Source organism: Haliotis asinina, chromosome 9 (genome assembly GCF_037392515.1).
Source record: "Haliotis asinina isolate JCU_RB_2024 chromosome 9, JCU_Hal_asi_v2, whole genome shotgun sequence".
In the NCBI taxonomy this organism is placed as follows: domain Eukaryota; kingdom Metazoa; phylum Mollusca; class Gastropoda; order Lepetellida; family Haliotidae; genus Haliotis; species Haliotis asinina.
Genome location: NC_090288.1, coordinates 49,891,074 through 49,919,036, shown reverse-complemented (window position 1 = coordinate 49,919,036; position 27,963 = coordinate 49,891,074). Strand labels below are relative to the sequence as shown.

At 40.8% G+C, this 27,963-nt stretch overlaps 1 protein-coding gene across 3 annotated transcripts in view; it reads left to right on the top strand.

Annotated features, from left to right (window-relative positions):
- The first annotated feature begins 14,199 nt into the window (after positions 1 to 14,199).
- Positions 14,200 to 27,963, top strand: part of LOC137295609 (sulfoquinovosidase-like) — a 23,223-nt gene continuing 9,459 nt past the window's right edge. Inside the window, exons 1-3 of one of the 3 annotated variants that reach the window (XM_067827046.1) lie at positions 14,200 to 14,341; positions 23,742 to 23,860; positions 24,799 to 24,975. In XM_067827046.1, the coding sequence (XP_067683147.1) occupies positions 14,245 to 14,341; positions 23,742 to 23,860; positions 24,799 to 24,975 (393 nt within the window). In that variant the 5' untranslated portion in view covers positions 14,200 to 14,244. Of the gene's footprint in view, positions 14,342 to 16,975; positions 17,241 to 22,521; positions 22,550 to 23,741; positions 23,861 to 24,798; positions 24,976 to 27,963 lie in introns of those variants that run through there. The other 2 variants (XM_067827047.1, XM_067827048.1) reach the window with 2 other exon arrangements.

Here is a 27,963-nt window from a genome sequence, read left to right as displayed (position 1 = left end):
AAACCTTCTCAAAATCTATAAGGGGAATTAGTCCTGTCACATTTCTTTTATTAGTTTCAAACATTACATCTTATAGTAATCTTGTGTTTTCACTGAGAGTTCTACCTGGAATAAAGCCTGTTTGGTTGAACTAGAGAATCTAAGATTTTCTTTACACGGTCAGTTATGCAAGTACTAATAATTTATAGAATGCATTCAATAAAGTAATAGGTCCCCATTTTTTCAAACGTGTTTTATCTCTGTTAGCTTTAGGTATGCAAGTTATTACTCCTCTTTTCAAAGTTATAGATATTCTATTTTGTCCTGAAATATTATTGACAAATCTAAAGATCTAGATTTTAAGCTCCTTCCAAAAGAATTTGAAAAGAGTATGGCTTTTCACCTCCCTCATACCAGAGAAGCCCAGGTCTCATTGGTATTCCTCTCATTTCTTCTTCTTTTATTTGTTCAACTTCCGTTCTCTGCTTTGACAGTTCACTTAGCAACGTTTCACTGATGTTTTGAAAATCTCTTCTTATATGTTCTTCAAGAGTCTATATTCTAGATTCGAGTTTGTCAGTTCTATTCTTTTTACTTTTGTTAAGATATCAAGAATAAGATATAAACTTACCTCTTATTTTCAGTAACAAGATTTCTAGAAATAAGCCATCATCAATCGTAAGCTGTAATTCCTTTGGGTTATCATAATAACTGGCTTAGATACTGCGTATTCATAAACGGTTTCGTTCATTGTAATTCCATAATCTGGGTTTAGAAGCAAGGAATTACTAAAGTTCCAGTATTCCTTCCCTCTTTCTTGATTAACAGAGTTTGAAAAAATAGGGAAATGATAGAATGATCAGACGTACACCCTGGTAAAATATTGGAATCCAAGGTTAGGTCACATGTCTTGTGAAATAATGAAGAAATCTAATCTGACTTGTTGCCTTGACTTTTTTGCGCCACGTATGTTTCTTTTCACTTTTATCTCATTCTCTCCATATATCGAAACGGTTGTAAAATCATTCAACATTTCTTCTCTAGATTTCGGGTTATTTATGTTTAGTAACACTATAATATGTATTAGTCCAAGAATTGTTCAGCATTTTTTTTCACTATCAATACAACCTGACACCCCAACAATGGATGTTGGCATGCGCTGTTTTTTTTCGATAAATGACGAGTTTACAAATGGTGCCATTTTATAAAACAGGGTACGATAAAACACATATCAGTGAATTCATTTCGGAAGATTACTTGCCAGCATCATTTGGGAATAAATACGTGTTTTAAACCGTATTTTTGAACAAGTCAAGACAATGAATATTTCAATCTCGAACATAAAGTAATGATGGTTATGTTTAACTACCTGCCACCCCTCAGCGGAAAATTCCAAGATAGACCTTTGTACTCATGTCGAATTACCTGTTCCAGGAGAGCACTGTTTTCTGAACACTTTACATGAAGTTTCAAAACACAGAGACTCAGTGTAGACCTCTTATTTTTGTCCTGTAGGAATGTGTGAGTGAGTTTTAGTGAGTAGGTTTAGTTTTACGCCGCACTAAGCAACATTCCCGCCGTATGTCGTCAAGGACTTAACTATGATAACATTATGGCGAGACACAGATTCTGGTGACTCTGGTGACCCGAGTATCTTTAGTGTTTTGGAAGCCAAGACAAATTCATGTGTTTGAGCTAATGATATCACCTTCACATTTTCATGGCATCCCAATTGCGTAGATCGATGCGCATGTTTTTGACCACTGGATTGTCTGACCCATGATTTGATTATTTACAGACCGGTGCCATATAGATGGCATATTGCTGAGTGCGGCGTTAAAAACCCATCCAGCTCATCCTTCACATTTTTGTTGATAATTGCGGATATTGCCTGAGCAGTTTAAGGTTGGAATGATTTGTGATAAGCTTTTAGTTATTTAGGTATGACGATATAATTACTCATTTGTCAAAGCGTTGTAAAACATAAACTGCTTAATGCATGACTATCTCGCAATCGTGCATGCCTTTAGACGCTGATGTCCGTTTTAGATTACATATAAATCTCTTCAGCCTTGACGGGGAGAAATGTTTGTAAAACTCTGTTTAAGCTACAAATATATTTAACAAACGCCGTAGTGACTTGACTTGCTATAAACAAGCGGCTGGACTGATCATATTTTATAGTGATTAATAAGCATCTTCTGTCATCGCACCTGACGATGTCCATCACTAGACTCCTGACTACATTGTTTGCAGACCATGTGGTACACCTGCAGTACTGTTGATTGTGACGTCAGACAAACCCATACATAAGATAACGTCACACTTGCACAATCAACTCTGCTTTAAGCAGCGATTCCTTGCAGATTGGAAAAGGTTTTGTACTAACTGCACTAATGTTAGATTTAACATATGTGATATTAAACATATTTGGGATAACACTTTTTTAGTTGATATGTGTATACGTTTGAATGTTGTTGTGAGAAACACTGAGTCCAGTTTTACCCCACTTTTAGCAATGTTCCAAACATTTCACGGCGGGAGACATCAGAAACACATTGTACTCATGTGGGGAATCGAACTAGGGTAATCGGCTTGACGAGCGAGCACTTTAACCACTAGGCTACCCCACCGCCCCTCAGATGTTTGATATTGTATCTTACCGCCCCAGGTGGAACAGGAATTTCCCTTAAAGTATGATATCTAATATAAACAACAGCTAGCCGGTGATGACGTGGCATCTAGAACCACCAAAGACGTAATGGACAGGTGACATTACTTTTACTTTTGAATATCACAATGAATTGTTTCATTTATTCAGTTTAAAAAGTAGTATTTTAGGCCCTGTATTCCATCTGTATGCATTGAAACTGCAGCTGTTTCTTGTTTACGGACATTAATATACCCATGAATACGTCAGACAGAGTCAGTGAGTGAGTGAGTTTTGTTTAGTTTTACACCGCACTCAGCAATATTCTAAATATGGTGGCGTATGATGTCAGTCTGTAAATAATGGAGAATGCACCAGGCAATCCAGTGATCAAAAGCATGAGGCAACATGTGTAAAATGTTACCATGTCACATTTTCACAACGTATCCGTACACGTGTGTGACCTGGATCACATTTGCCTCAGGCGCCGTACGAAAAAGTAGTCTACGATTTTCCGCACGATTTTAGGCATCGTTGATAACCGCGGGTTACGACGTTTGTGTTCACATTGTCTACGGGCATCGTGCGATTTCATTGGGGGCAAGCAGAGGCAAACCTGCATGGAGGCTGCCCAGAAATCGCACGGAAATCGTTTGGGTTCCGTGCGGTCTCAGCAGATACTACATGGACATCGTACGAAGCCCGCACGGAGGCTAGGCGGACATAGCGTAATTCACGTGACCTAGAAAATCGTGCAGTTACCGCACAATCACTCTGCTATAATCATGCGATGTCACCTACAGGTTTACGACATTTTTCAAATTTGTCAAACTTAAATGTTTGACAAAACTCGTGGAGGCAATGGCACCCGTAGAATCGTGCGATAATCTGCCTCCATACGCCGACCGCACGGAAGTGGAGCTAGCGATAGTTTACGTAGATAGTTGCGTAGACTCATCGCAGGCTAAATGTGAACCAAGCATTGACGAATATCCGGGAATAACGAATATTTCTGGTGTCCCACGCAGTGATATTGCTCGTATATTGCTAAAAGCGGCTTAAAACTAAACTCACCCACTTCCATCAGAAAGCAAATGTTTAAATATCAATCGGGGAAAGTGATTAGAATGAAAGCATTCGGACTAGTTAAAGATGTCATAAAAATATGTGAAGCAGTATGATAATCTGAAAGTGTCCTCTCGTCACGCTGACGACCCTCGCTGGATTCTCCTCTGGGATACACCGTCCCATTTCTCTTGTTGCTGGTGTCCTCCACCATGATACTGCTGCAATGTTGCTGGTGTCCTCCGCCATGATACTGCTGCCATGTTGCTGGTGTCCTCCGTCATGATACTGCTGCCATGCTGCTGGTGTCCTCCGCCATGATACTGCTGCCATGTTGCTGGTGTCCTCCGCCATGATACTGCTGCCATGTTGCTGGTGTCCTCCGCCATGATACTGCTGCCATGTTGCTGGTGCCCTCCGCCATGATACTGCTGCAATGTTACTGGTGTCCTCCGCCATGATACTGCTGCAATGTTACTGGTGTCCTCCGCCATGATACTGCTGCCATGTTGCTGGTGCCCTCCGCCATGATACTGCTGCAATGTTACTGGTGTCCTCCTCCATGATACTGCTGCCATGTTGCTGGTGTCCTCCGCCATGATACTGCTGCCATGTTACTGGTGTCCTCCGCCAGGATACTGCTGCAATGTTACTGGTGTCCTCCGCCATGATACTGCTGCCATGTTGCTGGTGTCCTCCGCTATGATACTGCTGCAATGTTGCTGGTGTCCTCCGCCATGATACTGCTGCCATGTTACTGGTGCCCTCCGCCATGATACTGCTGCCATGTTGCTGGTGTCCTCCGCCATGATACTGCTGCCATGTTGCTGGTGTCCTCCGCCATGATACTGCTGCCATGTTGCTGGTGTCCTCCGCCATGATACTGCTGCAATGTTACTGGTGTCCTCCGCCATGATACTGCTGCCATGTTACTGGTGTCCTCCGCCATGATACTGCTGCCATGTTGCTGGTGTCTGCCGCCATGATACTGCTGCCATGTTGCTGGTGTCCTCCGCCATGATACTGCTGCAATGGTGCTAAAAGCGGCGTAAAACCTTACTCATTCACCCTTAAAAATATATATTATGGTATTATGTAACACATATCTTGACCTGTCCTCCATTGTATGAATATCATGTTTCTGTAATTTTTTATATGGTAATGTCGACAAATAATAATTACAAATACTTGAATATTTCATGTTGTGCCAAGTCCAACGCGTCCTCATCAATCCGAGAGTATTCCACAGTTCAGGGCCAACTTGCACAAAGCGATCTTGGCGCTACAATGATTGTAATTCCCATCTGAGATCGGTTTGTCCAAGTAGGCCCTGGACGATTAAAGGTACAATTGCATGAAGCTTTTGTATCGACCATAGATTGGAAGCATTCGTTTCATTGTAATTTCGTTGAGTAACACAATAACCCTGTCGCCTGTAGATGGGGCAGCTTATTTCCTTTCCAAAAGGACTGCGACAAGAGCAAATGTTAATTGCCGTCTACATATTGTGCCATAATGGAAATCTTCATGCTTCTTTTATAAAAATTTCAAACAGTGTCTATCTTTTTGGGTTCATTTTTACTTAATCATAATAATTTGAATTTAGAAATATGAACGAAATTTCAGAACACAATTGCAAACAGTATTGACATTGAAAATATGTACTTCTACACTGTATTGTCATTCCAACATACACATACATATATACGTTATGTATAGAACAGCATCCAGTATAATTTAAAATAACGAATTCGTGATAATACGGTATACGTAAATAGTGATTCATCTTTCACAGCCACTGTTTTTTGTTTAAGCTTGACTAAAAACATAAAATGTACAGTCAAATGAAAAACATCGCCAATGCAACTTATTCATGTTTGATTCTCTGAAATCGGTCCGTCAGAAATTGGTACTTCTATCCGCCTCCGTTGCTGTTAGTCCTGTAAAAACCATCACGTAAAGTCTGTTTGCGGATGAATTTCACTTTAAACAAAAAGTAAATCGAAAAAAATGAAAATAAGATTGAGAATCTTCATAATATTATCTTGCGAACTGAACAGTTAAATCTCAGAATTTTAAACAACTTAGGATAACAGTTGTTTAACAAACGATCATAGTGTCAAATCAGTTTTATTGGCTTCTATAACACAAGGCTATTGGCTTCTATAACACAAGGCTATTGGCTTCTATAACACAAGGCTATTGGCTTCTATAACACATGACTATTGGCTTCTATAACACATGGCTATTGGCTTCTATAACACAAGGCTATTGGTTTATATAACACATGGCTATTGGTTTATATAACACAAGGCTATTGGCTTCTATAACACAAGGCTATGCACATTAAATGAAACACCCAGAACAAGTAGTGTTGGTTTAAGTTAACGCTCATCACGTACTGCACGTGCGTTTTTCTCCCTGTTATAACTACTGTCCATACTCACCATGGTCCGCAAGGAACCACGATATGAATCTTATGAAACGTCTTTGGGACTATCCTTGACACCGGTGCCGAGTTAGATATCGATGTCCCCCTGTTCACCCTGTTCAAAGGGCTTGACGTATGCATTCCATGAGAAATGGTAGGGAGTTCCAGTCACGAGAATTTGACGCTTCTTTGCAATGTAAGTCAATATAAGCGGGTGAACTGTCAGACTGTCTATTCGTGGTGTGACTACGCAAGGTGCTGGTGTGGTCGTCAGTGGTAGTTCACGCAATCATTATTTTAGAACTGCAAGGCAATCAAACTGGTGCAGTAGTCATGGTTACCGTACTTTCCGATAATATTGATATTTACGTTTTGTGTAGTTCGCTAAGATTGCAAGTATATTGTTAAGAAACTTTACTGTGTCTATTTTAGTTTTAATCAGTAAATAGAGATACTAAGAAGCTTCGGCGGTGAAAGATCAAAGGCGCGGAGAGTACGTTATCAGACGATAATGTGTACTTTTTGCATTTTGTCATAATGTGATGACGTCATTGCTCCATTCCAGTCAGCCCAAACACTTTTGCATTATGTCACGAAGTTGCGTCACTCAGCTAACATCACTAGTGGACACATTACGTTCATGTTTTCCAACGAATATGTCTCATAGTTTTAGACTCACAATTTTACAGCAACACGGTAACGTTCGCAATGTTTTCATTCCCACAATGCAAATGTGCAACGTCACATGACCTGGAAGTACTGATCTAAACTCAGCTTCAGCGGAAGTGCGACGTTCATATTTCCCCATATGGTCTACGTTTTTCTTCCTTTTTCTTTTCTTTGCTTTTTTGTGTGTGTTTTTTCTGGTAACGTTCGTTTTAACGTTGGGGTCAGGCACGTCAAAGAAACAGCGCGTCGGATAGGCCTGTGCGGAGATTCTTAATTTAGGTCACAACACCGTCGTGTGTTTTCTGTCAGATTAATCGGATGTATCCATAGGAAGTATTAAACTTGGCATCTTAGAAAAGAACTACTTTTCGCTCTACCACCATGTATAGTGTAATAAAATACACTTTCGCCCTGAACTATTATAGCTAACGCACGAGGACGCTGTACATGGTGGTAGAGCGAACTGTATTTCCTAAATATTATATGAGTGCCTATGATGGAATTTCCCGAGCTGGAGCGAGGGATATACCGGTATGTAGGCACGAGTGTTGTGAATATAGTATGATAACAGCACAAATATAATATTCTGTTTATTACCGAAATCGTCAAATTGCAAAATATTATACCGTATTTCCTCTGATAAGCGACGGACCGCTCTTTAGCGCTGGGCCTCTAGTAAGCACCGGGGATAAAGCAGTGCTTTAAGAAATAAGCGCCAGGCCCATAAAAAGCGTCGGGTATAAACCTTTGCATTTTTCACAACTATATTCTCCCTTGGTCTAAAAATAAATATATTAAGGAATGGTCCCTTAAATCATAACTTCCTGTTATTCACATGGTTACCGGTATTTTATTAAGCACCTGGCCTCTATTTAGCGCCGTTTCTTGAGGTCCGTTAAAAAAATTATTAGAGGAAAAAAAATATTAGAGGAAATACAGGAGGCTGGCTACCCGTCGTCGCCATATGTAGTACGCAACGTCACAGAAGTAAAGTGACGGCATAGTATTGTTCATGACGTCACCTCACCATGATATTTTGCCGTATGACATAGTGTGAAAAATAGGAACCCAGATATTTTCGCATCAGTCGGTAATAAAATGTGTTACAGATTGGTTTTCGGGGCATATGCAAGAGCATGTAGTGTCTTCTTACTTAAATAAAAGTGGGTGGTGCTTGATTAATTGGGTTGTCTTGATTAATACTCCACTAATTAATTCTCATCAGCATACACCTATCAACCACATTAAATGCTCTGTTCTTTTGGTTGATGCTATATATGTTAAGCCCAACTTTTAGATTTCCCTGTCTACTTTCTGGGAGAATTTGAATCTAGATTAAAGGCCATTTACGAACGGAATTGGTGCAATGTTTGTAGTAAGTGCGAGCAAATGTCGAAGCTCTGTGATCTATGGCGTATGTGTACTAACGTTAAATTTATGAAACATGTTACACTGAGTGTGCTATGTGGGAGCAAATATTCAAACTTTGTATGTATACAACGATGTATGTATACAGGTGTTAAAATTATAAAACATTTTGCACTGACTGTGGTATGTGGGACTAATGGTGTATGTACCATGAGCCAAAACTAATGTTGAAACTACGAAACTAAATTTATTATGTGCGAGCAAATATCGAAACTCTATGGACCAATGCATGTATAGTAGCGTTAAAATTACGAAACGTGTTGCACTGCGCATATACTGGACAAAAATAGTTAGGGATGTATGTTAATTTTGAAATGATGTATCCGTTCATTGACACACTGATAAGATATCAATTATAAAAATACCAACATCCCTATGTGTGCGACTAAATGCTGAAGCTCTGTGGACAGGCGATCACTGTACCATGAGCCTTTGCAAATATACCCAATAAACAATATTGAAATAGTGAGTTATTTTGATTACATTTGTGACCAGCCTAAATCAAATGGGGCAATATGAACGTCGCTTCCAGGTGCCAATGTAAGTTTAGATCAGCACATCCAGATGAAGCTGGCAGGTGACGCAACATTTCACTGATGCATTGTGGAAATGTAAACGTTGTGAACGTTAACGTGTCACCGCTAAATTGTGAGTCAAACTGAGACCTTTGGCTGTTGAAAAACGTAAACGGAATGTTTCCGTCATTGACGTTAGCTGAGTGAAGCAACTGCAAGCACTGCACTGTACAAAGCAATGACAACTGACATACATCGTGACGTCGGGTACCAGCGGCACGTTTGACAACGAGGGGGCAGACGAGAATGGCGTGGTGACGTCAATAAAGTGTGGCGTCATAAAAAGTGTTCATTATCAAGCGATAAAGTACTGTCGGCGTGTCTGAGCATCTTAGAAATGTTATTATTAAATTCTAAAGCGATTCCACATGTTTTGATTTCCTTAAACAATACAGATGAGAACTATACTCAGTTGCGCATATTCAGAAATGCCAACAGAAGTATAACAAAATTCTTCCGCACCATCTTCATAATACCAGTTTCAGTTTGAAAACATAAAAATAACAAAATTACGCTATTTTGAAAAATAGCGTATTTTTGTTATATCTGACGGCGATTGGTCTACAGGATCTAGTACCATATACTACCAGGTTCAGGATTGAGCCCATGTCGCCAGACTTGGACTGTAGTTTTGTTAAAAATGTTAAATTTATTTTTAAGCGTTTAAAGATATACTATTTACATTCAGTTTTTAGAGACAGGCGAAGCTAGAACAGAACCATTGTTCTAACAGAATTGTGCAAATTGTGAGAGGGACTAATGGCCAATGAATAATCAATCACATGTACTGAAAACAAGGTTCAAGTCATCGATCAAACATGCTGATGTTCATTTCAGCAACAGGTAACAAGCTCTAGAGGTGATGGAATGGCAATCACGGATTCTCAGAATATTGCGGACTGTCTTGAGGCTGGTCTGTCTGGAATTCTGTTCTCAAATCCAGAATAGCTGAAAGCTGACAAGGATTCGATCTTTCCCATTAGACATCCAAGAGGCGTTTAAGTAAGTATTGGTCAGGTCAAAATGACAAGGAATCGTTCTCTTTTAGCTCTTGTTTTTGGCACGGTCAGCCCTCTCGAAACTGTCCCTCCTAAAGATTCTCGACGATCAAACCCAGAAGATCATTTCTCAGACACTGGTGACTTCTTAATTCATCTGTAGACGAATTATTGATCCTGAACAATTAATCAATTGCAAGTGCCATCATACTAAGCGTTCATTAGATTTCGATATTGTATATTACATAACGTAGCTTCATATTATGTGTTCATTTGGCTTTGGATATTGCATATTACATATCAAATACTTCAGCCTCTTCAGGTGCGGTGGGGTAGCTTAGTGGTTAAAGCGTTCGCTCGTCACACCGAAGGCTTGGGTTCGATTCCCCACATGGGTGAATGTGTTAAGACCATCTGTGGTGACTCCCGCCATGAAGTTGCTGGAATATGGCAAAAAGTGTCTAAAGTCTAAAACTATATTCACTCACCCACTCACTCTCTTTCGGGGGACTAATATTCCCCCTGCCATACTCAATACAATATATTTGGATGCGTACATGAGTGTAATAATGGGATCTTATCTTCCAGTGTAAAAAACAAATACCCTAAAACCCTTATCGCCCTCCTAGAAATCTGGCATTTTGAGTTATTTTACCTTTTCATACTCATACACATCTTGAAACAAAGCATGGTTAAAAACGGTTAACAGACAGGAGGTGCGAGACGAAGACGACCACTCGTAGAATATGCATGACGATCTCGCCAAGCACCAAGCAGCTGGTGCCAAAGCAAACGAGAGCAATTCATAAAGTGTTGTATTATTCTGAATGTGATCCTACTGCTGATCGTTGGTCATTGAGGCGCTACCTTGAAACATGATTGGCTGCTGACAGTGGACGCACCCGATACCGACCAGTGAAGTGACCACATGCCTCGTGACACAATTGGGGTTATTTCCCATGATAGTCATTGAACGTTTTATGCAATATTTTCACTGAAGAATTCACCCAGTATTAATTTCTACATACAAACTGCAAACATTACAATATGGTGTGAATTGGTCTTCTTTCTGATTCAATAACACAGCAACTTCAAAAAATGACTCTCATGAACCAATTCAGACAATGACCTATTATTTATACAATTGACCGAATTTTCTCGAGTGAAAGTGAAAAAATTCCAAATCCTTGGTCAGTGAGAAAATATTATTCACAAATTAATTTTAGTATTATTTTAAACTTTAAAAATTGTATTTCTATATTTTATGGCGAGGTTTACAGTGGCATCATAACCTTAACGGAGACATCACAGACTGCTCCTGTTTGATGAGGTCGTAAAATGATTCACAATTCATCTGACTCGCTGGTTACACCTGTTATGTGCTCTTTGCGCTTATCAAACGTAATTTTGTGACATATTATTAGACTGATATAACATAAGGGCTGTACAAGTTCGCCAAACTATCCTAGCGGCCAGGCCTCGTTTTGGGACTCCCACGATTTCCGGATTTCCGTTTGTCACAGCACGCGGCACGACGTGTTTGCTATTACTGATTAATACTTATATGTTCAATTGAATGAGTTGGTCTCAAAAGTTTGGAGTGGTTTTGTACTAAGTTCTGCTATAAGATGGAACCCAGTCACCAGGAAACGAGACTGGTGTGTAATCAATGCACTGACATTATCTCATGGTGAGGTTTCAACTGCCATTCAGGCTGCATTGTCTTGGTGATTGAGCTTAAACATTCATTCCTTTGTTCTATGCTTTTAATTCCACTCAAATCTGATATTTCACAAGTGAACTGTGTTGTCAGCGGAAATTACAGATAACAGTGTTCTATGTTATTCATGTTTCAGGGTGTAGGTGTATCTTGTTAACGATATTTACAGATGCCTCTGTTTTATGTTGAAGTATACGGAGACCTACTGTTTTCTTAATGTACTGATCACAGTGTTCAGACAATGTTTGAGGTTGACGATGCTTATTGTAAACATTATTTACCGATAACTGTGTTCTGTGCTAAAGCTACCCATCGTCACCCGTACCAACAACATCAGGGATGGAAGGGGTACAGAGACAAGCATCTGGTCACCTGTGGTCAATGTGGACTGTACTCTCAGAACCCATCGTCACCCGTACCAACAACATCAGGGATGGAAGGGGTACAGAGACAAGCATCTGGTGACCTGTGGTCAATGTGGACTGTACTCTCAGAACCCATCGTCACCCGTACCAACAACATCGGGGATGGAAGGGGTACAGAGACAAGCATCTGGTCACCTGTGGTCAATGTGGACTGTACTCTCAGAACCCATCGTCACCCGTACCAACAACATCGGGGATGGAAGGGTTACAGAGACAAGCATCTGGTCACCTGTGGGGACTGCGGGATACACTTTGGGAACCCATCGTCACCAGTGCTATGAGCGCCACGGAGAGGGAATGGTCAGTTTTTATATCAAGGTGTGATCAGGTTAAAAAAACGTGTGCCATTCACTTGAAAGGGCATGGAAAGTGTATTAAACTGATCTTATTTCGGAAAATCGTCTCGGCTATGCTGACGTTGGAACAGAATCCACTGTTAATATTCCATGAAAAAGGAAGCTATAATTTAAACCACAGAATTACAAAAGATCCACACAACTCTGTTAATGTTACGCATGACGTAGTTGTGGCCTTAATTCAATTTCGGGAGAAGTACACAATAACGCTCTTTTACGACAGAAAGGCTGATGATATAAAGTTACAGGATTATAGCTTATCAGTAAGTGTTCTTCACGACATGTTTTTAAGCCGCTTTTAGGAATAATCCAGAACTGTCACGGTACAACAGAAATGGGTTTCACACCTTGTCTACATAGGGATCAAACCCGGGTCTTCGGCGTGACGGGCGGACGTTGTAACCACTGGGCTACCTATAGCCCCTGTATAGTTTGCGAATACTTTAACTGGCGTAATGCAGTGTAATTTAGTTACGATCAACAATAAACAGATACAGTACACGTTGGTAGTTCACCATGCATCCAAATAGGCAGCTGGCAATGTAGATGAGTGAGGCTCGCAGCCTCTTAAACAGTTTGAAAGAACTCTCCTGAGTGCCGAACAATCGAGTGGAAGCTTTAACTATACCCTTGTACCACGCTCTGTGTATTAGGTTATAGTTCTTGATTTCCACTTAGGTTGTCTGCAGTGAAAGAAGACAACAGCTATTAGTAGTTTATTTCCAGCTACAAGGTCGGTCAGTCGATTATAGTGTTAGATACGGAGGAGACCCGATGCAACACTGAGAAAAAGGAACCTAAGCAAAACCTCTAGGATTTCACTTGCGAAAGCTACCTATTTTCCGTCCAAGTTTAATTGGCACAACATGTGAAGCTCATTTCATTATTGTAGATAATATTTACAGATAACCGTGTTCTGTGTTAAAGCTACCCATCGTCACTCGTACCAACAGGGGCGGTATGGTAGCCTAGTGGTTAAAGTGTTCGCCCGTCACGCCGAAGATCGGGTTCAATGGGTACAATGTGTGAAGCCTATTTTCTGGTGTCCCCCGCCGTGATGTTACAGTAATATTGCTAAAAGCGGCTGAAAACTAAACTCACTCACTTACTCTGAAAATGACCATGTGGAAATTATACAATAAAGTACCTTTAAAACGAACAGACGGATATAACGTATTGTTTAAAAATGAATTTTACTGTATTTTAATTTTACTATATTCTGTACATCTTAGTCGAATTCGTGCGAGCTAGAGTTATAACAAAGGTGAGTTAGTCATTGTTAAATTATAGTTATAACCCTAGTTTATTGTAAGTTCGAATATGGAACCCTATATGAACACAAATACCATCTGATATGTTCATGTCGTGAATGCTGTATTCATTAGTTACATGTGTTCTCCTCATTACAGCTCTGTTATAATTTTTAAATCGTATATATGACGCAAAACAGTTAATTTGATACTCTGGTAGATGGAATGAGCGGAGTCGCGCTTATATCGCGGAAATTCACTTTGGAGAGAGTGGGAGAGTGAAATCAAAGTGATGTAGCTCACTGTATATATGTTTTAGTAACAACGATCGAGACATTTATCTGAAACCCATAACGCTTACCTTGATAAGACACAGTTCTTTGTGCTTGTGTGTGTGTGTGTGTGAGAGAGAGAGAGAGAGAGAGAGAGAGAGAGAGAGAGAGAGAAAGAGAGACAGATTTGACGTATGTATATCCCTTTATCTGAATTATTATTAATCGCCAGCCACTGTGTCGAAGCACATTCAATTCATATTTGCGCGAGGTCATTGACTATGCACAACGCCTAACACGGAAACCAGGTCATAGAGACAGCTTTTTTCTCAGAACGTGGACGTGAAGGAGATCATCTTTGAGTTTTATTGTTCCATATGTGCACATGCCATCAACAAGTGCTCTCCACATGCGACATGCTGACAGATGCTAGTGGAACTGACAACCGCGGCATATGTGTTACGAGAGCGATCGACATCGACAGATATCCTTCCTCAAGCTCGGAATATCTGTCAGCGCACAGGTAGGTGTTACAGCTGTCGAAGGACATGACGTCACACGGCTTATCCGTATAGCTTGTGCGCAAAGTTACCCCGTTATACTGTCACATCTCACCTAATCGTCTATCTTAATGTTCCTAATGGCAGAGCATTAGTACTATGCATCAAAAGATAGTACTAAAGTCACAGAATTAATCAACAAAGGTGAGTTTCGAAGCTTGCCAATGCCCTGGCGTTATATCGAAGTTTAGGGCCCGTTTGGGGTTTAGAGTCAGTGATACTGGTCGTGTGTGTACCTTTAGGCGAAGTCTTCTCAGACACAGTTGGAAGTATTTTAATGTTTGTGTGTGAGGAAAATTAGATGTACGCTGTTTGTAGTTTAAGACGTAAAATCATATAAAGGGGTTGTCATCCCAAATTATTGATATGATGCAATGCAATGATTGAACATCTTTGTTCGTGTCTAGTTCTCAGTGCCAGTCCATGTGTTATCGGGAGTTTCAAACAGTGTCACGGGTGGGTGCAGCTTGAAAATCACAGCACATGTGTGCGTTCGGTAGGTCTCATGGGGAAGAAATAGGCATTCTGCTACAGGGGACACGATAGGTGGAGCTTCTGTCATGGGGACACGATAGGTGGAGCTTCTCTCATCGGGGACATGATAGGTGGAGCTTCTGTCATGGGGACATAATATGTGGAGCTTCTGTCATGGGAGACACGAGAGGCTGAGCTTCGGACATTGGGTACACGATAGGTGGAGCTTCTGTCATGATAGGTGGAGCTTCTGACATTGGGTACGCGATAGGTGGAGCTTCTGTCATAGGGGACATGATAGGTGGAGCTTCTGACATTGGGTACACGATAGGTGGAGCTTCTGTCATAGGGGACACGATAGGCCGAGCTTCTGTCATAGGAGACACGATAGGTGGAGCTTCTGTCTTAGGGGACATGATAGGTGGAGCTTCTGTCATAGGAGACACGATAGGTGGAGCTTCTGACATTGGGTACACGATAGGTGGAGCTTCTGTCATAGGGGACATGGTAGGTGGTGCTTCTGTCATAGGGGACATGATAGGTGGAGCTTCTGTCATAGGAGACATGATAGGTGGAGCTTCTGACATTGGGTACACGATAGGCTGAGCTTCTGTCATAGGAGACACGATAGGTGGAGCTTCTGACATTGGGTACACGATAGGCTGAGCTTCTGTCATAGGGGACACGTTAGGTGGAGCTTCTGTCATAGGGGACACGATAGGTGGAGCTTCTGTCATAGGGGACACGGTAGATGGAGCTTTTGTCATAGGGGACACGATAGGTGGAACTTCTAACCAAACCGAAACATGAGTCTGATTTACTTATTCAGATAATCACCACGTTTTCAGCCGACCCGAATAGACATTGCAAACAACTCTGGTTACACTGGATTCCAGTCCCTTGTTTTATACGAACATGGTATTTACAAGTGAAGTGAAGTTTGATTTTAAACTTTATTGAAACCGTATTTCTATGTTTTATGGAAAGGTGTAGGCAGTTTGACCTTAAATGAGACGTCACAGACTGACTCTGTTTGATGGGGTCGTAAAATGTTTCACAATGCATCTGACTCACTGCTTACACCTGTTATGCATTTTATTCTTATTCAGCGTAGTTCTGTAACGTAAAATGAGACTGATATAATGTCAATTCCATGAGAGACCGCCAAACTTTTCTAGTATTAGAACCTCGTCTTGAGATTTCAACGATTTCCAGTTAAATGGACCATATATCACAGGGTCACAGAGTTTCTGTCATAGGGTCACAAAAAGCAAAAGAGAGGTCAACATGGAAAAGGCAGAATTTCTGCAAACACATCCTTGACCTACCCTTGACGAGCTCACAGAGGTAGTTTTAGTATCCAAAAGAACAATTACACCATGTCCTTCAGACAGAAGCAGTTTGCAGAATCACAAAGAACATTGACATAGCGCCCCACTGACAGAAGCAGGTTTTTAGTATCCAAAGGTAGGATTGCATTTTGGTCCCCAGTTTAAAGCAGTTATAGAGCGACAATAGTTTTACGCTGCTTTCATAAATATATGACGGTGATGGAAACAAGAACTAGGCTTCACAGCGTTAGTAGTCAGCGTGAGTTATAGCCACAAGGCAACACTAATGCGCGCCATTGACGGTATAATGTACCATAGGCCAGTTTATTGTTTTCCTGATGTATAGTAGGAATATACCTTTAGCCTTTGGCATGATACGCCCGACAGGTCGAAAGTCAGGTCGCGATAAGATATTGAACACGATACATTGGAGGATATCCAAAATCCAAAGTCCATCATTAGAAGGAACGATGTAGTATGTTTAGTAGGTTAGTGATCCTCAAGTAAACGAGTCTTCATACTTTACGTACATATTGACAAAAACAGTATTTTAAATCTGACCCTTATTAAATGTTTTAGCAACTTTTAACGTGTCAGTATCTGACGGTTGGCTAGTGAGTTTTACGTCGCTTTCAGCAATATTTTAGCCCTATCAGGAGGGCGACATCAGAAATGGGCTTCACGCGTTGATCCCATATGGGAATCGAACCCGTGTCTTCAGCGTGACCAGCGAACGCCTTAACCACTATGCTACCTCGCCGTCCCTCACAAAGACACGAAGTGTTTTACCTTGAACCAGTTCGCCACAGGTGTTCTACTTTCAAATTACTGCACCGCCCGACGGATAGTGACAAAACAAAGTGCTTTCTGAGTTTTAATGATCGTTTGTTAACACATATATAGCTAGTAGTACACCTTGACCACTGACAGCTGACCCATTTGATAAGAAGTGATATGGCCATTTACTCTAGATTCGTCTCCCTCTCCGGAATCAGCTCATATAGGATACTCCTTGACATTGCGTGTGACACTGAACATTGACGTGACCCGGAGCCAGGTGAGTCACTGCTTTGCTAGAATGTTATGCCATTCAACAGACTTTCGAAATCGTATTGTATAGATATGTTAACTGGATTCAGTACATCGGTGCACCTGCATGCAAAGTATATAATGTTGCATACAACTGTAGCAGGTAACTGCTGAGAATCAGATAGCTCGAATTTTTCGTTTATCCGTACAACATATGAGTAAACGAGACTCCGGATAAGCGAGGTTCGCAATAGGATTGCATACTGGTTTAAATGATCGTTTGTTGTGGCGAAGGTGAACTGGTGAAGGCCATTTAACACAGCTTTCCTTACACAATATACCATTACCAGTCAGAAGTGTCGATACTTAATACGTGTGAAGGTTTGGCCCGAATGAGCTACTGCAACCATGTTCTGTAATATATGTTCGTCACAGTCAGTATGAAAGGGAGGTAATCGCCTGACTTAACGCCAACTCGGGGTTTTCCCCATTGTGAAGTCTTGACGATTTCAATAACTGGTCAGCCTGTCATGATCATTTACAGAAACCAATACTAACATTCAGTTATATTGAATTTTTGAATTACTGGCTCTTGTTGACGTGTGACCTAAATTTTACTTTTACCGTTCCTGCACAAAGCGTTTATTTATCCACGACAGTCAATCTATCTGAGACATATCCATGTGTGTGTGTGTGTGTGTGTGTGTGTGTGTGTGTGTGTGTGTGTGTGTGTGTGTGTGTGTGTAATACATATGTGAGCTGTCAACAATTATTGTCAATAATAATTTTACATGGAACACCGACAATGTGTGTGTATGCGAGCGCGTGCGTGTGTGTTTGTGTGACACACAATTATTAGATATATGCAAACATGTGAGCAGTAAATACATAGGAGCATTAGACCACATTGCCAATAATTTCTCAACATGGATCACTGCCTTTATATTATGCATAGCCTATCAATATATATGTATATATACAACCCAGTTTAACCTCATCAGTGTATAACACGCATCACGTATATCACGCTTAACGCATCAAGTATATTCAACTGTCAGCTGTCCCTCTCGTCGGATGACTGACAGATATCAACACGTGTTAATACATGTATTAATGTTTTTGTCTGGGACGACAAGAAGCCCGACATGACGGGTGAGTGATATAGAATTTAACGTCATATCGACATTGTATTTGCCCTGTACGACAAGGCTGATGTATCCCATACTATAGCACAGATAATGTGTCATGTTCCACAAGCATATGATGTTTCATAGGTGCTGATCTTGATTATTTCTTATGTACATATATATTACATATGTTATGTTATTCCATAAACATATCTTGTGCATATATCTCTCGCCGCATTGAAACATATCCACAGTGCTGTAATATATTACTCAAAACATATATGTATTACACCACTGTGATAAAAACATACTGTAGTGTATTGTACAGGGAAAATCGCAAGGTGTTGAGTCGTTCACTAACTGAATGGGCTTTCGGGTAGTCTATTGGTTAAAGCGTTCGCACATCACACCGAAGACCTGAGTTCGATTCCCCATATGGGTAGAATGTAAATGTGTAAAGCCTATTTCTGGCACCCCGCCCCGATATTGTTGGAATATTATTAAAAGCGGGGTAAAACGTAACGCACTCATTACTTGAAAACATAACCTGCTGGTTTTCATTTTTTTGTTCTTATCTCATTAACGCCACTACCTACGTCACACGTTAATCGACGTTGCGTGTTTAACACGTGCGGAGTTGAGTTATTACCACTCTCTTTGTGTCTGATGTGTCCTTTGAAATATCTTCAAGTTGAATTTATGCCAGAGGCATGCGAGAATAGGATTACATCTTGAGGTCAATAGTATACCGTTACAAGATACATATACGTGTAGTTACACAAGGGTTAGCTATATGCATCTTAGACGCACGTAATATTGACACTTGTGTTTGTACATGCCGGTACGGTTCGCCTGACCTCGTTCTATAAGTGCTCCTCTGTGACCCTGGTGGCATGTGACTGTTGTCGCATATAGGAGCCATGGTTTAATGGGTGTGTCATATGGGTGAGATATGACTGACAGGGTCAAACATTCAAACTCACATTTGTATGACACCTTTAACTACAAAAGGGTAAATGAAGCAGCACTTTTTCAAACCCCACTTCTCCAAAAATACATAATACATTTTCCTCGTTAATACTAACAATCAGCACTCGGGGAAGCCACCACATAATTTACTCAATTTACTGTATATACAATGCCATTGTCTCTTGGGAGTTTTATACGAATACACTGCGTACAACTTGTGATTGAAACCTGTTCGGCAAACACCGGCAACACCGCGTGTGACAGTCTTCGATGTAAGGAGAAACTGTTTACATTTACATGTCGTAGTGGGATTATTCAGTAGCCCATGATTGTCTGTGACTTGGTTGAAACATCTCATCGTATCACAGTTGCGAACAACGGTGGCCATGTTGTCAATCATTTGATCATACATTGCTGAATGCTGCTAAAGACAAAGAACCAAGAAACTTTCTGTGGTCAAGGGATGGGACGTTTGTCCGTAGAGCAGAATCTCGCGGCTAGATATTTGGTTTCATGGTACCAAGATCGAAGAAATAGTTTCCTCAGTCACTAGAAACCTCTACTGATGCAGAATCCATTGGACGATTCCGAACCCATAATAAGAACGTATTGCTAAATTACTTTCAGATAGTGATTCAAGTGTTGAATAAGACATGTCAGAAATACATGCACATGCAAGTCAATTGTCTACCTGTAAAGGACATGGGAACCAGTACTAGGAGGCTATATCAATATATCCTCCATGTCTACCGGAAAGGAGGCTTTAAGGTTATGCTGAGGCTGTGTAACAATTACCAAGCCCACGGCGATTTTAAACCTTGTTGGAAAGAGCTTATTGAATTATATTTTAACAGACGTAAACTGGAATACCAATGTCTGGAGAGTCTGGGACAGGGATTGTCAAAGTGGGGGAAGTCAGATTGTCAGATTTTAATTATATCAAGTCATTGCTACACTTAAAGCTTCAAATTAAACCATTTGACGACATTTTTATGATAGAAGGTTAAAAATCAGTTGCTACCTGTCGCACACGCACAGAAATATATAAACGGAGACACATACGTACAAACACACACACAGACTCTTTTCTCTTCTGATATTCAGTTCAACTTGCATTCACAGTTTTACAACAACCAATCTGCAGTCGACCAACCCAGATTGCGTGAACCATCAATATGTGCTCTCCTAAAGACATAACACCTTCACTGTTAGTAACAACTGTTAAGATCTCAGGACTACATAACGAGCCAATGTCCTGTTCATCCCTCATTACTGCAAAGGAATTTTAGAATCCGATGTCAAAGTCTCTGAGCAGGTACGGTAGCCATCGCTTTGTAAAGAACATTGTCCTCCACTAGTGTAAGCTCGTCTCTTCTCTTGTCCTACTCGTAGGAAACCAAAACACGTATCATTAGATAATATAGATATTATTGACAGTGATGGCTATTGACACATCACTGATAAATAGATAGATTTTCAAACAATGGTAATTGGTATGTAAAACAATGGATTAAACGTGAACCTCTACAGCTCATGGATTGTGTCAGTTGACGAGTACGCGTACGGTTCTTGCTGAACTTAACACAACTCTATACAGGTTTGGTTTGTTGCTAAACGCCGCACGCAGCACTAATCCAACTATACGGCGGTGGTCTGTAGATACTTAATTGAGTCTTGACTACAAACTATCCAGTTATCAACAGCATGATCATCGATAGACGCAATTGCGATGACATATAGATAGATATAGATATAGATATAGGATATTTATATAGCGCACATATCCACGCACTAGTGCACGCTCAAGGCGCTGGTATTTTTCAATCTCAACAGCACATAGTATTTCGATATCAACTCCCTGGGGAGTATACAACCCTTGCTGCCACTAGGCGCACCGAGTATATTGTGGCTCTCTCATTCTAACGAGGTACCCAGTTGACAGCTGGGTGGACTGGGATACATAGTCACAGCAGTTTGTCCAAGTTTACTGCACGTTGCTGCACGTGTTCATGTGGCCACCATCTGGTCATATACCAACGGATTCGTGGGTTCTTTTAAGTGCACAGGGTTGTGTAGTACTGTACACTAGGGGTTGTGACAACACTGAAAGAGTCTGCACACAAAGTTAACTCCACGGTTTTTACACCCGGTCATAGGTGGGCTCGATCCCGAAACTTGAACCTCGCTGGATCACTAGCCTGGCACTTTAGCCAGCTCACCCACATACGTCAACCAAGCCAGTGAACCTGACTACCCGATCCCATCAGTCGCCTCTTACGACAAGCGTAGGTTGCTGAAGGCCATTTCTAATCCACATGTTCACGGGTATGATCCACTACTATACTCAAAGAACTTAGATATGCACCCCTCGTATAAATCATTATTGACTGAATTCCGAGTTTAACCGTGTGGAGCATGTCTTGGACATGCTTGGTCATTGTGTGCAACAAAGGGATTATCCTGTACAGAACCTGGTCCAGTTGGAAGCCGCCATACACGAGGAACGGCATATACTGCCCCTACAGATCATCAAGAGGCTGTCAGGGGGCATGGAGATGAAAGTCCTGGCTGTCACGTAGTCCCATGGAGGTTGCACTCGTCATTAATTTTGAATCGTGTATGACACGCAATATGACATTGTGAATGTTCAAATTCACCAATAATTCAACATCAAACATTCCAGGGACATAATTGTGCTGACATGGTTTTGAATATAAATCAGTGTTTTAATGAGCCTTTATAAACATACAGTGAGCATGGATTCCAGTCATTTTGTCGTATTTCATTTGTCAAAGGGTCATAAGGGTAGAAAAAACTTCATAGTTGTCTCCAGGAGAAGCTCAAAGTACGTGTTGTTGCAAAAATACACGGGGTGTATAATTAAGTTCCTTGTGTATACTTCAGTATGTTACAAAAAAGCTGCTAGTATTACGATTTCCCACCGAAATTCTTTTACTGATGACAGGTTCTTTATTCTAAAAAGACGATTCGGTAAAGATGCTTATAGGATTCTCAAGTACTACATCGCTGTATGAAGTTAGGTATACTAACAGGGATTAACAAACACAACACGTGGGTATGGGTGAAAGCTTTTAACAGTAACACTGGATATTGATGACTGACACAGAACAACTTGAAGAAGCAAGGCTAGCTGAAGGAGTACAAAGTATACAATGCTGATAAGATTTATTAGATGTGATAGCTTATGAGCTCATTTGTTTCACGAAATCATAGTAAGAAGGTGAGTTATACCTTGCTGATTTGTTCAACGAAGTCACTGTTGCAGGTGGAGTGAGGTATACATGTATTTTGGTAATTTCTTTCACGAATTCATTGCTTGCCGGTGGAAGCAGGTATCGTTTGCTCATTTATTTCACATGTTCATTTTATATATTAGTGAAAAAAACCTGATATTTTATGTTCAAACTCGTGCATTTATACTTGATTGTGACGGTTAACAGGGGATGTGTTCGAGTCGGAGTGAGTGAGTGAGTGAGTTTAGTTTTACGCCGACTTTAGCAATATTCCAGTAGTATCACGGCAGCGGCACCCCAGAAACGGACTTCACACTGCTTTTCGTGTCCAAAATATCACTATTTTGTTGGGAATTATATAGCATATATATAGTATGAATTCTGCTTCCAAGCAAAGATCCCTGTTGGCAATGCAAATAGGTTTTTTGTTTATATTTCTCCTTGATGTTGCCTATGTCGCTATAGAAGTGAAATGACAATCTACTTAGGGAATAAAGCTCTTCTCATATAAACGTTTAAAGATAGCAAAACATGATTTCTGCAAATTACATGCATTTCTTATAAAAATAAAACTCACATCAATGACAAATGAATATAAATTAGGCATATTTCTGCGTTTTGCAGCAGGCAAAATTCATATTATATTTTTGTGCATAGTTATGATAACCTTAGCCCCTGGTGATAGAAATACGAATTTCTATTTCAGGAACTGAGAGATTTCCAATGTGTTGCCACAACAAATATATCTTACGTTTTCCTTGACTTGTGAACACTTAACTCCTTACTTCTCCACAGAGTCGTAATTTCAAATTATCCTATTATTTCCGGTGATCCCTTGTGGGGTATTGCTGGACTATTGCTAAACTGAATGTAATCACCCTGTTTTGTATAATTAAAGACTGTTGACCATTTGTTTTTGGCAAATTCTGTAAATGGCGGTGTTACCGATAGCGCAGGACATGTTTACCCTTCGCGAACACCCGGAATTTCAGTGATCAAGTCATGTAATTTTCACAGCTGTTTTTTTTTCCTTTACACGGGCCAAAATTTGTTTACAGTGTAGACAGTGTATTCTCTTGCACTGACGGTATATACTGCTTTACGTTTGTGGAAAATTTTGTTTCGTAACTTCATGCGTTTCAAACACCATGGTTTAAACACAACGTGTCTCTATTTCAGCTACATCAAACACGATGATGTTGAAAGCCCTTGTGCTGCTGATGCTTGCCAGTCAAACAAGTGGGTTTAATTTTACACAAAGTGGAGGTTCCTTCAGTGTAGCCCTAAAGGGCCTGATGGTAAGCATATAGCGTCCGTTTTGTATGTCAGGTTTTGTTATAGGCAAACAGATGTTGCACTTTATATTTAATTATTCAGTCGGGAATCGTGTATGGTGGCTGAAACAGAATAACAAGTGTGCGTGCGTGCGTGCATGTTTGTGTGTGGAGGTTTTGGGGATGCGTGTGAAAATGGGTGTATTCGGGTTTATGTGCGTATGTAGAAACGCCTGAACTTGTGTGTATTCAGGTTTGTGCGCGTTTGTGGGTGAGTGGATGAGTGTACGGAGGTTTGTGTGCGTGCGTGCGTGCATCCGTGCACCCGTGCATCCGTGCATCCATGCGTGTGTTGGACGTGTACATGTAATACTCCATACTCCAGGCAGAGTAACAATAGCAGGTCTCACCTGTGAACGCCAACTGACACGACTGCTCCCACTGTTTCATGTTTAATATTGTCAAATCGCGTAATACCGTTAAAATTGTCAAATGCATGGATGTTGCCGCTTAAAGTGTACGTCATTGTCTCTTCGAGACACATATAAATATATGATACAAAAGGGTTAAATGCTCAAGCTATGTTTATGATTTGTATAGCAGACGTCTTATGTCAACAAATCTGTATGTATGTTCTTCATGCATCGTAAATACTAATAATAATAATGACAATTATATTGCCTTGAAGGTATTGTCTCCATCCCATGAAATCATCCTGAAGGTGTATCAACACATTATTACCCCAGATAACCCAAGCTGCCTGTTAGGCGCTATAAGGTTATAGTCACATGACTTATCCCACCGGGTACCCATTTTCAGCTGGGGGAACATTTTGATCAATGACCGCGTACAAAACAATAGTACAGATAAGGCTGTATGATATTCAAGGCGGGGAGACACGAAACTAAGTCATGGGTGTCATGCAAACCGTTTCTAACCCTGCCTTCGTACATGTCTTACAGTTGCTGCAGCAGAGCCCCGACTCGCCCTGTGTCTATGTTGGGAAGGTGACGACAGTATTCAACGAGTTTCTGGGAAATTTCCACATCAAACAGTCAATCGACGAAAGGATCGGACTGTCCAAGTTTCAGTGGACACCAGCCAACAACACCCTTCTACTCAGCTATGCAGATTTCTGGGTGAGTTAAATACAGTAAATACAGGGCCGCAGTTTGGTAAGCGTCGGTTATAACGAAATCAAGGGACGACTCGTATTAGTTCGTCATAACCATCCTTACGCGTCATGGACACATTGTACTTCAGGAAGGTGGTGCATACGTACTGAACGTATGAATATAGTATGAATTCAGCGCAATCGATGGCATAGTATCTATAATATCTATAACAATCCAAATAAAATTGTTATGTGATCATATTTACATTATGTGGCAACCCATAGCAACCTGCAACCCGCTACAGCCATTTATTGAAGTCTGTGGTAATCTGTGTCCTATAGTCCTCTAGTCACAGATAGCAGTCTACGGCAATCAATGGCAATCTAGCACTCTACAGCAGTCTTAGGCAATATATGGTCACCTACATGTATAGCCCCGACAGCCCTCCATTGTCCTCTCTATGACCCTCAATTGTCCATATCGTCCTCTCTATGACCCTCAGTTGTCTATATTGTCCTCTCTATGGCCCTCCATTACCTCTATTGTCCTCCACATGGCTATAAATAGTCCTCCATTGTCCTCTCTATGACTATCTATAGCTCTCTATCGTCCCCTCTATGGCCATCTTTTGACCTCTTTTGCCCACTCTATGGCTATCTATAGCTCCTCATTGTCCTCTCTATGGCTATCTATAGCTCCCCATTGTCCTCTCTATGAATATCTATAGCCCTCTATTGTCCACTCTAAGGCCATTTATAGACATCTATACCCGTCCGTAGTAATCTATGGCAGTAGTTAGAGATACATTATAGGAATCTGTAGATATATATAGCCCTATATCGTCATCAATAGACGTCTATATAGCAGCCTATGGCAATTTTATCTAAATGTAAACAACTTGAAGAAGGATCGGGCACTGTTTCAGCCACAGGATCACATACAGTAAACGATTTAATCTTAAGTTGGACAACCACTTGTACACGGATTGGGCACTGTTTCATAAGTTGACGGTGGCGTGCTTCATCCGTTCAACAGACTACCAATAAATATATCTGGGACTCTCTTGCTGATCCGTTTTGTTTGAAAGGTTCCATGGAGGATAACAACAGAGAGAAACGAGGAGGGATGAATTAATTCAAGAGGGAGGGGGTAAGAGTGGATGGATAAAAAAAGAGATCAGAAATGAACTAAACTCCAAATATCATTGCAGAAGTTAACACAATCACGGACTAACATCTTTTGCATTTCTGTTGGTTCTAATCCCTTCTTTACTGGTTCCGTGTTGGGCCTTGTCTCTGAATTCACTGTCCGCAACGCAACTAAACAACGACTCAAAGGGAACTGAACTCTCACGTATCACTGTCATATCACAAACCCGCGTACAAGAAATATTCCTTCTCGACACAAGTCTTCATGACTGACTGTTATTTCAACCACGTTTGTGCCATAAACTGTTTTTGAGGGGTTGCATTGCCATGGCAGCGGAATGTACGCTGCAGGTAACATCGTACTCATGAAGAGAGTTGTGAACGTGCTAACAAACTTTTCACACATTCACATTTTGTACATTTCAATCAATCAACAGAAAGTGTCAAGTTGGAGTTTGAACGCCTAACTGAGCAATGTATTTTCGCTGTGTGAATTTGAACGAATTGTTTCTCTGCCGACGGAGGTCGCCCTGTCTTACCTGGACATACCACGCTCTCCTGCAGTTGTACTGACTGCTCTTAATAGGAACAAAACCTTCCTGCATCACGGAAAAGTTGCAATGTCGTTCTGAATATGTAGAGATTATCGTTTGTAATTTCCTCATGGTGATTTCAGATAAATTCACGTGAGGTATACTCTTTTGTATAAATACCAAATATGGTTATTCATCAATGAAACGATGCTTACCTGTAACCCAGCGTCTTCAGGTACTCTCGGCATGATGAATCACGAAATATCAATGAGCATGCGTGCTTGACGTCATACAGAGTGGCGCGCATCACCATGTACCATAACATACAGATACGTCTAGTTTAAGTCTATTTTTCCCAGTCATATCACTAAAAGGTAAAGATGTGTGAAGGAAAATTCGTAGATGTTTGGATTGTAAAAAATAATGCGCACGCTTTTCGGACAGTTGAAGGAACTGGATCATCTAGATTAAGTATGAGTGAGTACGCCATATCAGCTATATCACCCGAATGGGCTTCAGACATTGTATCCATGCAGGGACTCGAACTTGGGTGACAATCGATTACTTTGGCCACCAGGGGTTTCGTTAATTTTCTCTGGGTTTGATCAGTTATTGAACTCACGACACTTTTCAAGGTTACGTTAGTTTTACAGTACACGGGTTCATGTATATACAGTGCGTTTAAACAGTATGGAATATTTTGCAAAACTAGTTTAGAACAGTTGACTGAAGTTAAGTTGACTAGTAAGTCTAAACATTTGCTGGGTGTGGCCTTAAACAACAAATTTAAGAAGCCGGCCCTACTTTCTGGTTCTTTTCTTGACGTGGGCAAGTACAATATCTAAAACTCATCTCCGATATCCCCAGATCGCGATAGTGTTGGAACTTTAGTGAAGCGTCACTCATTCGTGCTGGTGCCTCAGAACGTCTGCATCGTGAAGATGCGTTTCATGATCAAAGGGAGATAACCGCGGACGAACTGTCGAAGACTGGCCGATTTGCCAGATCCAGTATGCTCAGCTTTATCTAGGCGTGTTAGGTCTTGCCTGCGATGAACATCTTTCAGTTTGGACTTGTGTATATTTCATTGATACCAGGGTTACACAGCAAATTAAACTTTTGATGAATTCATAAGTTCAGTAATCATTCCAAGTGTGTTTCAGCTGATTCTACCCTGGAAGATTCGGGTTAGAATTTTCCTTCAGTAATCCATGCTTGTCGTACTAACGGAATCGGGTGGACAGGCTCGCTGACTTGGTGTGACATATATCATCTTATCCCAATTGCTATACTCACTACAGCTGATTTTCATTGCTCGCGAGTTGTTCGCG